We start from the raw sequence: 16088 nt of genomic DNA on the forward strand, positions 1-16088 counted from the left end.
AAAAAAGCTGCCAAGGAGGCTAAAAAGCAAGCCAAGTTAATTGAAAAGCAACATGCCGAAGAGATTGCAGAGCAGGAAAAGAAAGATAGAAAGAAGGCAAAGCATGAAAAATCTCACAAGAAGAAAAAGGTTACATTTGAAATTTAAGCCTCCCTCTATTCCTTTCTCTCTTTTTTTTTTTCTTTACATACACACATCACTTTTTAAATCATATCATGTCTACATTTCTTTTCTCTATAAGAAAAAAATAAAAAATAAGTCAAATTAGTAAAATTGGATTTAGATCACCTATAACGCCCGTCTTCAATGGGAAATCTGTTTTTGGTTTTGTTTCGCTTGTTTCACCTATTAAGGCAATTATTTCTTTATTTTCTGCTTTTGCAACACTATTTCTGAATTAATGCAAGTGCTATCACATATCCCCCTGTTCTATAAAAAAAATCATACCCGAAATATGGCTATTCTAAAAAGTATTCAAGAGTCTGTAAGGGAACCCTTACACAAAAAGACCTTGAGGTTCATAATAATCTTATCTCTGTGAAAATATTGACTGATAAGATTATTTTATGTTGACCAATCTTGTATTCAACGTAAAAAAAAAAAAATCATATTGCATATGATTATAAGCTGTTTAGAAAAAATGGTCTCATTCTCTCACGATAGATATCTGCAAGCGAAATACTATGACGTAACTGTGCGTAACTGTTCGTAACTACGAAGCGTTTATACGCCTAAATTGGATTTTAATGCACATATACATATAAGACATCTGACGTATTGGTTTGTGAAAGCGCACGCATCATTGTCATATTAATACAAGCTCACGGTTAAACCACCCTGTTGATAATCCATTACGAATTCTGTAAACCCAAATTATTATTGATTGAGATAGGGTAGTATGGCTTTGTCAACTAATTTAAATAAAGTGAAGCGTTTCAAATTCATGTTGCGGATGACAAGAGGCGTGTTAAATATAGAATAATCCATCGTACATTTCTGTACAATGATGATCACAAACGTATATACAAAATATCCCAATAATAGAGTGGCGTTAAACACCTCTCTGTTTTTTAAAAAAAAATGGCAAGTAAAAGTTAAAGGTATATGAGAAGAGAAGAAAAAGACCCCCATGAGCACTCCCATGGCATAATATTACTATTAGATGTATTTAGCGTTTATACCATTAAGTTCGATTTATTTGTTAGCGTACATCGACCCCAAAACTAAAAAAACATGCAAGGAATAAGGGGGTGATCTTAACCCCTTATCCCTTTCTCTCCTCGCTCGCAGAAAATAATAAAGTAATTGCTATATTTTTGTCATCGCCGGTCTAATATAGTACATATGGTAAAATATACATGTATAAAAAGCGCTGAACCATCTCTTTTTGCACCTACTTTTTTTCTATTATTATTATTAATTATCAATTTATCTTTATCACTATGCTCGGTAACACTCTTCGCTTTAGTTTACTCTTGGTCTCTTGTACTTTACTCTCGCTTATGGTGACAAACGTTGACGCTATAACTGCCTGTTGTGTTGATGAGGACTTTAAATGTATTGCCGAAAAAACTGATGCTCAATGCACATCCGCTGGTCTTACTGTAACCGAAGATTTTAACTGTGAAGTGGGTGATTTAGAAAAAGAGACTAGTCAGGAAATATTAGATCAAAGAGCTGCCTTTGCTGATGGATGTGGAGGTGATGGCTACTTCAACATTATTACCGAAAACTGAAAAAGGCTTCAGATTGGTTTTGGAACGCTATTAGTAAAACATTTTTTATTATCAGCAACATGCATTCTAAAGACTCGTGATTCATTTATTCCTCTCTCCTCTATATATAATAAATGATTGAAAAAGGTGAAGGTTTCTTTAGTTGTCTTATATTTACATAGTTTTCGTGGAGGAAGGGCGGGGAAAGAGAGCTAGTTTGTAGTAAGGATATCACTACATTTGTATGAGAAATACGAGCGTTTCATTTTTTTTTTTCTTAACGATTATCTTTCAATGCTAATCGAAGCCTGAGAGCGATGATAAACGTGTTATAAACTACTGTTTTTTTAGGGTTTATGTTTTAAAAGTTACATTACTATTCATAAAGTAATGCTTGTGCCGTTTATGCGTTGTAATGCCTCTTTGTCAGAATACTTAATTGTATCAGTAGCATAAAGCTGGATACTTGACTCTAGTTTAGTTCCTGTGCTAAAAACTGTAAAAATCATCAGCCTTTCTATCCGAGACATTGCGACATAAATTCGACTATCAAAAGAGAACGTTGTTTGAGTGCATCGTAATAGAGAAACATATTGTAATGTGTAAAGCCTTTATTGTACAAAGATTACAGTTTTTACCCGTTCTTGAGTATCTCTTATTATATCATGAATTAGGTTTAAAACATAAAAAAATTTAAGCACGATGAATTACTGTAATTGTGTAAAAGTGACAATTTTATAGTCCAGCCAGACTGTTTGTTTGTGGATTTTAGGCGGCTTCATCCCACGTTGTATTCAATGCCTGACACCTACAGTATTCATAGCGTAGCTTTTAAGAAAATGTTAAATCATATTAACAGGTTTCAATATTATAGCGATCTGATGTAAGCCTCCTTGGGTTAAATATAAAGTAAAGATCGTTTTATTATAATAAAATATAAAATCAAAGATATAATTGTCTATTCGGGTCTCTTAGGGACAGCGCGGGTGCGCGTAGTCGTAATGTTGGGATTATGATACTTTAATTATAGACACCAAGAGGTCAATATAACTTAATAGCTTGAAATAGAAACAAATCTATCACAACCAACATAATTTAAACCAGTATAGGTGTGTTATAGCTTACCTTCAGTTTCTCGTTTGGATTTATTACCTTAATATTTCTGCGTAAGATTAAGATCAAACGAGCTTAAAGGCGAAGGAGTGATGGTAGAATTGTTAAACCAAGTACAAATCATTCAATATTAATTTATTTGCAATTACCATATTGTTTTTGATTATTTTTTCTTTTTTCTACGTCTAAAGGATAGCCAAATCACAGATCTTACGTTGTGACTAAGTGTACTTTGGCTGTCCTTAAGAAAAGCTTTGTCTATTGCCTATCCAGAAAATAGCCAATCGTATTCGAGAAGCGTGACAATCACGTGGTTTGATGACGTCACTTTTGTATTTTTACATTCTATTTAAAACATACAAGTTATAAAAATAACAGTTGGTTTCTTGGTGTAGTCGGTTATCACGTCTGCTTAACACGCAGACGGTCGCCAGTTCAAGTCTGGCAGAAATCATTTTTTGAAGAATTTACATATTTCGTGGTATCTTCGTCGTGGCTTCTGCCACACAAACTACAATATTTTTTCAACAGGTGTTATGAGGTGCAGCTGTAGAAACTATAAATGTAGGATTCTACTTATTTATACTGTACTCTATTTATTACAGTGTAAGCCGTAACCTTTCTTTATCATATCCTGTGTGCCATGTCTCAATTTTATTCGCATTTTGCGTCCATAACTGAGAAATTTGATAAAAAATAATACACTTGAGAAATAATGAGATAAAAGTATATTTTTTATTCCAGGTAAAAACAGACTAAAAAAACTCTGCTGTTTTGAAATAATTGATCATTTTGGTATTGGACAACTCCCCTGGGTTTTAATGATGAGTCAATCTTTCTGGTTTTGGAATAGACATACACTTTGTTTTACGCCTTGGGTTGACGACTTATTAACAAAACGCTAAAATATCATACTTGTTTGTATAATAAAATAATCAAAAATATGTATTCCAATCTTTGCGAAATAATGGGTAAGGCTATTCCTCGGAAAAATGATAAATACCATCCCTAGTTGTAGGTACTTTAAAAAAAAGGGGGAAGTTACAATTAAATAAACATAGCCTGTCACTTATTATAGTCGTTGTGCCATACTTTTTCCGAAAATGCCAAACCCTCGACGTTCGTTCATTCTCAAAGATCCAAAGCATCTTTTTTCGGCTAGTGTCATCTAAAATTCCTCTTTACTTTGCATTTAGCGCGAACTAATCTGGTTTCTGTAATGAATAAAATAATTTCAAAACACTGTCTGAGCAGCAATCCGTAGAAGCTATTAATTGCATTTTCTTTTCTTTTACTAATCTTCCTTCATTAAGAACACTTTGGTATAGAGGTGACTTATTTTGAATTTGTTTATCAAAATGTTTGTATCAGCTTTATTTATTTGCATAGTTACATATAACCGTGTATGTGTCTCTTTTTGGATTTTTTATTTCCAGCTGAGGCCGAAGACATTTCGAAGGAATCGAAAGGTTCAACTGAATAAATAAGATTTAATCGAGTATGACTACTCGAGTGACAATCAAGAAAACTTAAAAGTGCCCTTCCGTTTTCGAAAAGAACAACTTTGGAGGAGTTTGACGATCTTGACAGATCATAACAAAATAAAGAAACCGACTTTCATTTCTATTGTCATTAAAAAATGTGCTCCGTAGAGCTTACCTCTTAGAGATTTAGTGTTATCCTTGTACAGGGGCCATGATAATCTTCTCTGTACCGTTCCAATTTTAATAAGTGTCAGAGAACCGAAGACTTGACGAAAAGGATGAAGTCGAGAAAAATGGGCCTGATTTATCCTTTTTTTTTTTTTTTTCATGGACTATGGCTTTAGCAGCTGTCTGGGCCGGCTTAAGGATGATATTTTTGCGTACCATTCTATTTTTGGGTCAGCCCTATTGAATAACGTTTGTCATCACTCAATCTTTGTTCATATTATATATGTGCCACTAAATTTTGGAAATTATTTAACCTAACATGAGCTATCGTCGTATAACAAGAGACCACAATCTTTGGAAACGGGACAATCTTATGATTAAATTGCTATGGGACGATTATGAAGCAAATCTATTTTTACTCTATAAACGAAGCACAAATAGCACTCTCTAATCATAGTAAGTTGATGATGAGGAGGGATGATTTTAATTTTCTGGGTTAATTTGAAGTCCTTTTACCAGAGGCTATACCTTTTTTTACGCATCAGCATACAACTGTCTTAATCTACCATAAGTTGGACCCAGGGCTCAACTATCCATTTACAAACAAATAGTACAAACATCTTGTGTATACTCACAAAGTATTGGAATATATGAACATTTAAAACCAATTCTTCAGATAAGGGGATCAAAATGACCAGCAAAAAGAGAGACCCACAGAAAGACGCTTCAATCCAAATACACAAAGGGTTTCACATATTTGGACAGTTGAACACAATTTTAATCAAAAAGATGTAGTGACTACTATTGGTACTGAGGACATGGATCCGAGCGTATAATTAGGGTCTATTCAAGATCAATATAATGATGATATAGTTGAGGGAGAAATAGGACATATACCCACCCAAAATATATTCAAGAGGATGATACAGACCACGTTGACGGCATGAAGTTGAGAATAATCATCTAACGATCATGAAAACTTAAGGTCAAATTGCCACCTGAAATGACTATACTACACGCATAATAATATAAGTGTGGTTGGTGATATGTGTTACCGGTGATGACAATAGAAGATATATAGTATCTATCAATCCTTTCATTACGAGTGTGGCTGTAAATAAACTGGATTCTGCTGGCACATGATGGGGTGCAGTAATATCTCAAACGGACGGTTCCTATACTACCGAAGAGAAATATATCCTAAACCTCGATTAGCTTGGTGATATCATTATATAACAACCTGTATAAAAAAAGGATTATCAGAAGAAACCGAAGGCAACGATGTTACTATCGCATTCCCAATACAACAAGAACGACATTGAGTACAGGAAGAATTAAATGAATGGGGATTTAGATGATTCAATCGGATATATGCTACGCCAACTAAAATGTGGCATTAGAGTTAGACGGCATAGATCAAAGCTCTATTACATACTTTATTTCATTATTTAACTTCATTAAGTTCTATTTTGTTCATTTTTTATCTTACTACTTTTTTTATAAATACTTTCTATTATATCTATTTAACTCTCCCAACCCATCTTTGATGCTATCTGAATATATTCAACTCTTCTTGGGAATTCACACCTCGAAACACGCTGTTTAGGCTAGATCATGAGTTTGCCGGATTTACCAAATAAGTGAAACTAATATACTGGGTAAAGAGTCATTTCTTATTATGTCTACAACCGTCTGGTCTGTCATAGAACAAACCTTTTCTGACATGCGTAAAGAAACCTTATGTATAACTCTTTTTTTAATCTCAAACACAGTAGTTATCAATCTGTTTGTGTCCATTCCTTTGATTCCTCTAAGATCAACACATTTCCACATTCCCAATTCCACTGTCCATTCAGCGATAGTATTGTCCTTGCATTGAATCTACTGATGTCTAAAATGCTTATATATAAAGGCTTGTTTATATTCCCGTACGCCTTTGTCCTCTCTACACAAACTCTTAGCTTCTTATTCGTTTGGGTGTTATTACGACGTTTTTTTTTCGTATCAAACCATCATTTTGAAAAAAAATTTAAAAAAAAAGAGAGAAAGCTACACACAATTAAAACAAGGCATAGTGACACGCACAAGATTTATGCTTTAAAGCAGTGCTTTTTTCCGTATAAGAGTGTTTTTTTTTGAACAATTAAACAAAATGATCCCAAGCTTATTACTAAAAAGGGATGTTAAAACAAAACCTTACAAAATAAGATAAAATACGTACAGAGAGGATGGGACATATGTGAATTGTAATGATTTGGCACGTAACCCAAAATGATATGAAGGACCTCTTGGTTAGGGAAAATAAAATTTGTCCTCTTTTTTTTGTATCATATTTTTTTTTTGGTGGGGTGGGGTGGGGTGGGGGGGGGGGGGCGGATGTCACTTTATATGTATCGTTGATCAAGTCCGAGTCATTTATTGATAACTTGATATTACCTCCACACACTCGATAGTCTCACATATTATGTTGTTCCCATCCTTGTTGCTTTATCTTTTTTTTTATCGGAATGAATCTTACGCTATTGATGTATGTAAAGTAACAATGGGAGTTACATGTACGATGTCCCCAAAAATAAAAGTATGATTTACCGCAAGATTCATTTAAACATTTCCATGATATAAAAAAAGGTAAGCAAGACAAAAGCTTTCCCTCTTAATTTTTTTTTTTTTTGTCCATCTCAAAAAGACAATACATGTGTGTTGGATTTTATTGTTTATGTCTAAGAGGGGTTTTTTTTGGGGGTATAAAGCACAAGGCTTGGGTATAAACTTTATTTTTTTTATGTCTATGTCTACGTCTATATATGTATCTATATCTATTTCTACGTCCAAAGCACTGGTCTGGATATTATTTACAGAGTATGTCATGTACATGCGGTACCAGGCTTGATTTTATTAACAGGCTTGATTTTATTTACAGGCTTGATTTTATTAACAGGCTTGATTTTATTAACAGGCTTGATTTTATTTACAGGCTTGATTTTATTTACAGTCTTGATGTTATTTACAGGTTTGATGTTATTTACAGGCTTGATGTTATGTACGGTCTTGATGTTATTTACAAGGTATATTATTTACATTTAGCGCCAGGCATTGAGGATTTGGCTGTATGTCTTGAGTATAAAGGGTACTTTTAGAGTCATGTTTCTTGTCTTTTTCTATATATATGTTGTCTATAAAGTGTCATTTTTCTTATCTACTTCAATTTCTATGCTCATAAGCTATCGCTGTCCTTGTCTATTTCGATGGTATTTACAGGGTAGTTCATATACATGTAGCAAAATATGTTTGATAATAACAGGGTATGAAGGGTATCTTCTAAGAAAAAAGGGTATGTTTTGGCACTAGGCTCGGGTATATGGGAGGGGGGTATATTCTATGACTATAGCACCAGGCTGAAGTTAATGCCTCTATTGGGCATTATTAATCAAAAAAAAGTTGACGAGGAAAAAAGAGAAGCTCGACCGCCTTCCTCTACTTTATGATTAAATACCCCAATAAACATTTCGGCTGAATTATGTCAGACACAACTTACTAATTTGTACCACTTTGAGTTTTGTTATAAGAAATTATGTAAACATACAAAGTTCATATACTCTTTTATGAACCCTCCTATACAAGCGCCAATCTTTGTTCAAAACATGATCATATAATATAAGAAAGTGCCCAAAAAAGTGTACAGTTTCTGCAAAACAGAGCATTTACTGCTGACTATAATTTATCACAATTTTTTTTTCCCCTTTTTTTATTTTTGTAAATAAAAAGTAGACTAAAATAGGGGGTAAAGATGATTTCAACCACAGCATCAACAAATGCGATTTTTTGTTTGTTAATAGAATTAAACTCATGGCTTTATCTCCTATTAAATGATTATCCCTATAATTGCCAACGCATCTACAATTTCCTGTCATCCGCAATACTTTTATTTTACTTGCAATCAAGTATTAAAAACTACATTGTCTAAGAAATCTGATGTCATATTGGAAATAAAATCACATGCAATAAAGAGAGCCAATTATCTTTTCGTAATTCTTGGCCAAACAATAAACAATGGGAGAATGGCATGTCTTCATTTTTTTAACAAGTCGCAATGATCATTGGGTGTACATAGTGACTCTCGAATAAATTATGAAACTAAAAGGATTAATGAGAATTTGACGTATTTTGTGGCTAGAGTCTTTTTTTACATAGAAAAAAAGAACTCCTTTGGTATAGCTAGCATTTGCTGAATTAAAATGGGATTCACAGGTGTATTATGTCCGTCGCTATGATCATGTTTCTATGTCTTATAAAGAATATGTTGAGCCTTTATACCAAGATGATCTACTGGTCATAGCTCACTATATGAACAAGAATGGGTGTACTCGGTTTTTTTATTGATTTTTTGATAATCAAATGGGGTGCATCTCACCAGGTATCAAAATGTTCAAAGTAAATGAAAAAATGCATCAGCGGAAATAAAAAATCAATCCTGAAGAACTTCTCTGATTTTTTAGACGTATTTATCATTCTTATCTTAATGATGTAGCTCCTCCCCTCTCTCTTTATAGCATTGAGTCTAAAAAATTGAATATAGCTTCTTTGATTTTTCTTGTAAATCAATCAATAGTGATTTTAAAAATATTAAACTGTTCCGCCGAATACTGAAGAAGAGGGAAGAATAAAAACCCGTAAACAGGTTTACAATAGATCATAAGAAGTGAATAAATAATAGTTGCCATTTCCAAATTTGACACTGTTCGGGTCAGACTTTCCGCCACACACTCGTTACACGGCATTGCTTCATTTGATGAATATCGATCGTGAAACAGCCAACCCCCGCTAATTTAAATGAATTCAGAAATTCATGCATATTTGAACTCCCGCGACAAAAATAGTTACAGAGTCGAATACGACCCATCCCTCTAGACACTATTCAATAAAAAAAAAAGTTAAATGGTTCAAACGCAAATATTAATCTTCTGTGGTTTTTAAGATAATTGTGTATATCGAAAAGAGTACATAGTAATCGAAATCGGAATAGATAGGCCTTCATACAGCCCCTTTTATTTTCAACAACAAAGCATATAGCGGTATAATAAAATATGACACATCTGCTTAAGATACGGTGGTACTGCAATGAAAACCGCACACACACTTAAGCGTTTGGATTGAATTGTTTGCCAATACTCTTATGGTAATATAATGATTACAGTTATAAGAGTGTAGAAATGAAGACTTCTGTTATTGTGCGTGTTTAACAACACTCTTGGTCTTTTACTTTACTTCTGTACTGAATATAGCTTACCTTTTCCTAGGAAACCATAGATTGTTAATGATAGAATTTTTTTTTCGGAGCAGCCAATTTGGTAATGCCTGTCTCTGAGGGTTGCCGTATAAATAAAGTGGGGGTTTTTTTAGTATTGAAGTGTTTTATATCGGCCGTATAAAAGTAGGCCTTTTTAATGGCATTATATCGTGGGAGAACTTTCTATCAATCAACAAAAGGAGCGAATTTATTACTTACAACTGTGACGACTACGTATTAAGACTGCATTAAAAGCTAATACCAGTTTTTTTTTTCTCTTTCCTCTTTTTTCACAAGTTAATAATAATGGACAATGAAGATCAACTAACAAGCCAACCACAACTCTACCATACCATTTAAAACGGTTACAAAAACGAGAATATTGAGATCCATCTTCAAGCTGGCCCATGCACCTCTCTACCTTATAATCAATTCGACATGATTTGTAATAATCAATCAAAAGAATAGCCTTGTTCTGAAACTATTTTTGACAAGCATTATTGTTGTTTTCGAGAAGATATAAACACTCGATATGTATAATCTTCTTTCTTAAAAAGATACACACATGAACTTAAATCTCAGCACAGCCATAATTGTACTGATGAAGTTGAGATCGTTCAGTAATCACTATATTATTCATATCCTCAAGAATTACGAAGAAGCTATCCTGGTCAAGTAAGATTTCCCTTCGCTTTTTAACAAATTGATAGGACTTTATTTGAATTTAACAAGTAAATAACGCGTTTTTCCACAATCATGTTTCCGCTTACTGTGGCATGAAAATATGTATCGATTGTTATAAGGACTTGGAAAACACTACCGAGGGAGTTCATACTCATCTTAAGTCTGCCGATAACAAACATACCTGAGCAGAGTTTGTCTTAATCTCAAAGTTTTCTAAAAAAACCAATCTCTGCTTTACTCTACAGCAAGGTCAAGGTAGATCATAATCAAATAATTGATCCAAAGGTGACTAGACATCTCTTGTTACTAGCTCATCGGGTAAAATTATAAGTTTATCAACATATCTGAACTTATTCTCTGAAACCCTATACTTAAAAGCAGCTGATCACTTCAACAGTCGGTATGAAGATACTGATCTGGATGTCGCTGGAGGTTTCAAGAATTTTTATAATGATTATCGCTCCTTACTGACAATGCAACCTGTGCAGATCAACCTTATATATCCTCAGTTCCAGCAGTATTAGCTCAGCGCTACTTCCTTCGGGCAGCCTTTACAGCACGGATCAGTCTAACGTTACTGGTTGTTCACCAACTCCCAGAACTACTGGTGCGTTGGGCTCAGTTGACTTAGGTCCCTATTTACACCATCTGTCAACAATGGTCTAGGCTTTTTCCTATGAGACGGATTATAACAAGATTGTACAAGATCAAAAACTCCGGATAGTTTTGAAAATGAATTTATCAACACGCGACAGCCATTTGCTGCAACCCACTTACCAAGAGGATAGGATGAAGTGTATCAAGAATCCGAGTATTCTCGCACGAATGATCACTTATTATTCAGGAACAATTGAATCATGTAAAATTAACACATGGGCTATTCTTCTGAGTTTACCTTGCAGAATTTGTCTGCCTTGTATACAGCATATATTCCTTTAGAATATATGTACATATGGCCTTTCAAGTGGTTATGAAAGAGATGACACTAGACTGGAACAGAAAACATCCGGTTATTCTTTTCCTAGCAGGTCACCAAAACCCTAAAAAAAAAAAAAAAAAAAGCAATCTGGTACATGTAAATCTCTACAATCAGCGATTCACTTCGGTCGACTTACTCTGGTCGACTTACGTGACACATCCAAAACCGGCCGTTTTAACTACAAGGCTTTAAACAGTACCGATGTTGTTGACGTCTACGACAAGATTAAAATACAAAATATTGCATGGCACTAAACTACCAGAAAATCTAGACGTGTTCGGGCATGCTATAAAAGCTGAACCTGGCGATGTCATTTCACTACATGACGCTGCTCGCTATCGAATCCTTGGGTAACACATAAGATGCACCCTTTATCAAGAAGGAATACGACCGATACAAAACCATTGGTTACATTGAGGCTTTTTTGTTTGCTTGTAAAGATTATTATTGGAACGCAAAGTTTATTTTTCTCAAAAAATTTACATGTATGATTAACAACATATCCGATAGTCTTGACAAAATGATTAAGCAAGGTACAATTTTCACCTTATCAAAACCGATTCCATCAGAAGCCGACATAATTATAAAGATATGGGCACATCTTTTTGAGGCTCTTTTCATCGATTATGGAGTCTTTGTGTTGTGATTGATTACTATCTAAAGGATGGTTGTGATAAACAGGAAGTCGGCGCATGCCTTTTTTCTCTCGCACTGTTTGATGTCATTCGATGGTAATTTAGACATAAAGTTTATGCCTATGTATAAAATTCGATTACTTTATGAATAATAGGAGAGAGAAGACTTAATTACGTACGACAATGATTATACTTTGTTTGAACTGGATGCTAAATTTATCCTTCTATATGATGATGCCGAGTATGCTGTCTCTTGTACTGAATTCGCTCCATATGCTGGTCCCCAAAAAATCAAAGTCGATCAAAGGAAACTGATAGTTGAAGGCAAAGCAATTTACAACCAAGTCATGACTTTAGGTATTGGTGAGGGAAATGAGGCTATATTGAATATTAAGAACATACAAGTCATGGGTAAAAATTAGGATCCATTTCTTATCATATTACATGACTAAATATTTAACATATCATTATGTTAGGTCTATAGGCCCATGCCATATAAACAAACACTACTGATGATCAATTGTACGATTTAATGGAATTGAATTTTACACAGCACTATCGATCGGTTCAGAATTAGAGAAGATAAAATAGTAACCTGAAACTTATATATTTTGATTTTAGCACTATGCATTGAATACTGAACATCATAAAGCAAGGTTTGAATGACAGAAAAAAAAAAAAAAGCAAAGAAAGCAAAAGAAAAAAAAAGTATGAAGCGCAAACATCAAGAAGGCATTGATGCAGATGAGTTCGCACCATAACACACCAAAAAGCTTTTTTTAAGTCTGGAGGTATAAATATATATATATATATATATATAAAGTTAATAAAGTTCGTATCTGTTGTTGCTCAAATTTAACTATACCACCTCGTTCCGCATTAATAAATAAAACTTGATAATCCTGATTGTGTCATTATCAGCACCAAATATTACATTTAAATTTGCTTTCGATTATAAATGAGGCATATTTATTCCTCTCGGCGTTGATACTCTCTTGATACAAACTTAACAAGCATGTTTTTTATCATATATGCTTCTCATTTTAATCATCCTTAATCCCCATTTTACATGAATTGTAAAAGTATAGTAAAACCCGAGATTTCCATACCCGTTGCATCAAAAGCAAAAACGTCAGGAACAGACATATCTTGCTTAAGGATCTCTCTTAATAATCATATTAAACATTGTGACGGGTAACACACAATGAGAGTAACATTGTCGCCAAATGTGTACTCTTCAGACATTTTTTGGGCGTCTAAAAAAAAAAAAATACAAAAGGTTAAAAAAACAAAATCTTTATTTAAAATCATAAATGACAGTTCAAGTAAGGAATAAAGATTGTTTTGATTATGCTAGGAAGCCATTACATTCATTATGTAAGCATAAAGAAATTTTAAGTGACATTTTGCGCTGGTTTTATTATGCGCCACTGCCTTTTTTGTATTCGAGCAAGTTCGACAACTCAAAAAATAATATTCGAGCGAGCTTTAAATAAAACACGATCGAAGATCGCTCGAGGATTTCGATCTTCATTCCAAATATTAATAGTTATAAACTAATTTTATCCATAATACGTGACATTTTCTTTAATTGAAACTGTAAGATGTTTACAATAAGAGAAAAAAAAAACGCTTTTCTTAGAGACTGATAAGAAAGAGTGATACATATACACGCTGTCCATGCAACCTTACAATTCGCTTGACAGTCATTACCAACCCAGCCCATCAGGGAGATCGAAAAGGTTCAGAAAAAAGAATTCTACGGGTAAACTTCGTCTTCAGCCAATGAAGTTTAACCGGTAGGTTTGACGTCCCTGACTACAATATGTAATAAATGATCTTTTTTTTTTTTTTAAAAAAAAACAAAGCAACATCTTGAATGTGCTTTTCTTCTTTCAAACATGAACCAAGGCTTAGGAATTCATTGGGTATTTTAGGTGAATTATAGTCAAGGGAATTATCACCTAGAAGAAATGAGACGACCATCGTTTCAATGGAATAAGTGTTTAAGAGCAAAGACAACTTAAATATAAAACATTTACACTATAAAGAAATGACATGTATGAACTTCATATTGTGAAAAAGGATGGACAACACGAAAGAAAGTGATTTAATGGCTTGTATGAAAGGAGGCCTCTGCAAACTAGGGTAATTGTTTGTGCCATCTTCACACGATGAAGGTGTGCACCTCGAGATAAATAAAGCGCAGATTGTGATCAAAAACGATAACAACTAGAAACAACTGTAATTCCTAAACTCTGTATTCAGGCAGACTTGTCAGTTATTAGTCAGCACACCAAGGTAAAAATCATTAAAGGGTTTTTATAACTGCTGCAGTAATTCCGTATCACAAGTGCTTCCTCATGAGTTCATATTTTGATCTGTGGTGACTTTATAAAGTACAATAGATCAGAAAAAAAAAAAAAAAAAAAAAAAAAAAAAAGAGAGAAACAAGAAAAGCGGACAATGCCAAGAAGATTCTTTGAAAAGATTGATGTCATTTGTTTTTGTAAATAACATGTCTAAAAAAGAGTTTCAACTGGTTGCATTCAGCGGATCTATTTTTTTTTTTTTTTGTCACTAAAACCGCCACGTGGCATTTTCATTTTCTAACTTTTTTGTTTTTTTAAATCATAATTCCAAAGCCTTTTTTTTTTAAATTATTATTGTCATTTATATATAGAGAAGGGGATAGGACGTAAAAGAAAAAAAAAAGTCTAATTATAGAGTACATATAAAAGAGAGATAGAAAAAAAAAAGATACAAAGAAGTGAGCAACTCCGGTTACGGGGGTGGGGGGGGGGGAAAGAGAGGAGGGCAAAAAGCGGCAAATCGGGATAGAAAAAAGGAAGGAGGAGATTTAAGGGAGAGGTACTTTGACCTTGGATTTACCTAATTGATGTACCCTTAAATGTCTTCGCATATTACTTTGAACACTAAATTGACGTCCACAACCTTCTTCTTGACAAGCAAAAGGTTTCTCCCCTGTATGAGAATACGTATGGATCCGAAGTGAGGAGGGTCGGTTAAAGGCTTTATTACAAAACGGACAATAATATCTTCCCGTATGTTCGTCTCTGGCTACCATCAACGTATCGTACTTCTTTTCCTTCTTTAGGTTCAATGCATCATATAGCGCTTCTGTAGCAGTATGTGACTTTTCTTCTTCTTCCTGAGGAGTTGCCATGGTCACGGTAGGTGGACTATCGGTGCGTGCTCTTACTGTGGTGGTGGTGGTATGATGGGTAAACGATAAATGAGGTGTGTTAGCCGAGGCAGATCGTTTATGTGTTTGATGACGATGTTTGATCACGGGTAAAGGTGGAAATTCAGATAGACTTCGACCATGCCTACTTATACTGTTTGCACCAGCAGAGGGCATCATCACCATCCAACTCGGTTGGTTATTTTCACTCTTTTCATCGGGTATATAGGCTGGTGCGGATATCGAGAGCTGTTGTAGTTCTGATGGAAGACTACTTATACTATGACTCGCTCGATGTTGTCGTTTTGGTTTTTCTTTTAAGCATACCTCCACTTTGGGAAGCATAAATTCGATAGAGGGTAAACTGAGTTTTTCTTGTTGCATGATGAAATAAAAGAGTGAACAGTAGAAAATCTCTAACTTCTTTTTTTATATAGAATACAATCGGAGTTTAACCTCCTATTAAAAATCATCATCATATCTCCCCCCCTTCTTTTATTTTCTGCTGATCTCTCTCCTTTTCGAGTGTAACGTGCTTTCTAACAGCCGTTATTTTATTTAATTTTACACGCCATGTCAAAAAAGAAAAAACCCATTTAACCGCATAAGACAAATGATCGGCCCGGCCCCTTAAATCGAGTATCATCTATAGATTAAAAATAGTGTATTTTTATTATTAAATGTAAAGGTGTCATTATTTTTTTTAGACAGTGAAACACACATACACACAGAGAGAGAATAAGAGCGTGCTCTATGTATAAAAAGGAAGATTATTATCCCAAATGCCAAGTAGGGAAAAAGAAAAGAAAAAGTAAAAG

At 34.0% G+C, this 16088-nt stretch overlaps 5 protein-coding genes and 1 non-coding gene across 6 annotated transcripts; 5 read left to right on the plus strand and 1 right to left on the minus strand.

Annotated features, from left to right (window-relative positions):
- Positions 1-1393: 1393 nt before the first annotated feature.
- EV154DRAFT_516580 (uncharacterized protein) lies at positions 1394-1888 on the plus strand. The gene has a single exon (XM_051602403.1). It carries the CDS (start codon positions 1443-1445, stop codon positions 1734-1736), a length of 294 nt encoding a protein of 97 aa, XP_051455236.1. The 5' UTR covers positions 1394-1442; the 3' UTR covers positions 1737-1888.
- A 1320-nt stretch (positions 1889-3208) lies between these two features.
- EV154DRAFT_t89 lies at positions 3209-3282 on the plus strand. The gene has a single exon. It is a non-coding gene; the product is annotated as a tRNA-Val (tRNA).
- Positions 3283-7210: 3928 nt separating this feature from the next.
- On the plus strand, positions 7211-7913 carry EV154DRAFT_516584 (uncharacterized protein). Its single transcript, XM_051602404.1, is given in 2 exon segments — positions 7211-7361; positions 7380-7913. 2 exon segments carry the CDS (start codon positions 7285-7287, stop codon positions 7615-7617), a joined length of 315 nt encoding a protein of 104 aa, XP_051455237.1. The 5' UTR covers positions 7211-7284; the 3' UTR covers positions 7618-7913.
- Positions 7914-10332: 2419 nt separating this feature from the next.
- EV154DRAFT_483770 (uncharacterized protein) lies at positions 10333-11622 on the plus strand (the record flags this gene model as incomplete). Its single annotated transcript, XM_051598600.1, has 6 exons — positions 10333-10442; positions 10697-10769; positions 10833-10851; positions 10940-11058; positions 11118-11310; positions 11417-11622. 6 exons carry the CDS (start codon positions 10333-10335, stop codon positions 11620-11622), a joined length of 720 nt encoding a protein of 239 aa, XP_051455238.1.
- A 130-nt stretch (positions 11623-11752) lies between these two features.
- Positions 11753-12656, plus strand: EV154DRAFT_483771 (uncharacterized protein; the record flags this gene model as incomplete). The annotated part of the gene is made up of 5 exons (XM_051598601.1): positions 11753-11780; positions 11871-11963; positions 12041-12150; positions 12221-12476; positions 12619-12656. 5 exons carry the CDS (start codon positions 11753-11755, stop codon positions 12654-12656), a joined length of 525 nt encoding a protein of 174 aa, XP_051455239.1.
- A 2030-nt stretch (positions 12657-14686) lies between these two features.
- EV154DRAFT_516585 (uncharacterized protein) lies at positions 14687-15655 on the minus strand (the record flags this gene model as incomplete). Its single annotated transcript, XM_051602405.1, has 1 exon — positions 14687-15655. A coding segment is annotated over one exon (730 nt), but the record flags the coding sequence as incomplete, so codon positions are not given.
- Positions 15656-16088: the final 433 nt, after the last annotated feature.

This window comes from Mucor mucedo (assembly GCF_025094135.1).
Source record: "Mucor mucedo strain NRRL 3635 chromosome Unknown EV154scaffold_80, whole genome shotgun sequence".
Classification (NCBI taxonomy): domain Eukaryota; kingdom Fungi; phylum Mucoromycota; class Mucoromycetes; order Mucorales; family Mucoraceae; genus Mucor; species Mucor mucedo.

Coding starts and splice junctions, on each gene's coding strand:
- EV154DRAFT_516580 (XM_051602403.1), top strand. CDS start 1,443: ATGCTCGGTAACACTCTTCGCTTTAGTTTACTCTTGGTCTCTTGTACT.
- EV154DRAFT_516584 (XM_051602404.1), top strand. CDS start 7,285: ATGTATCTATATCTATTTCTACGTCCAAAGCACTGGTCTGGATATTAT.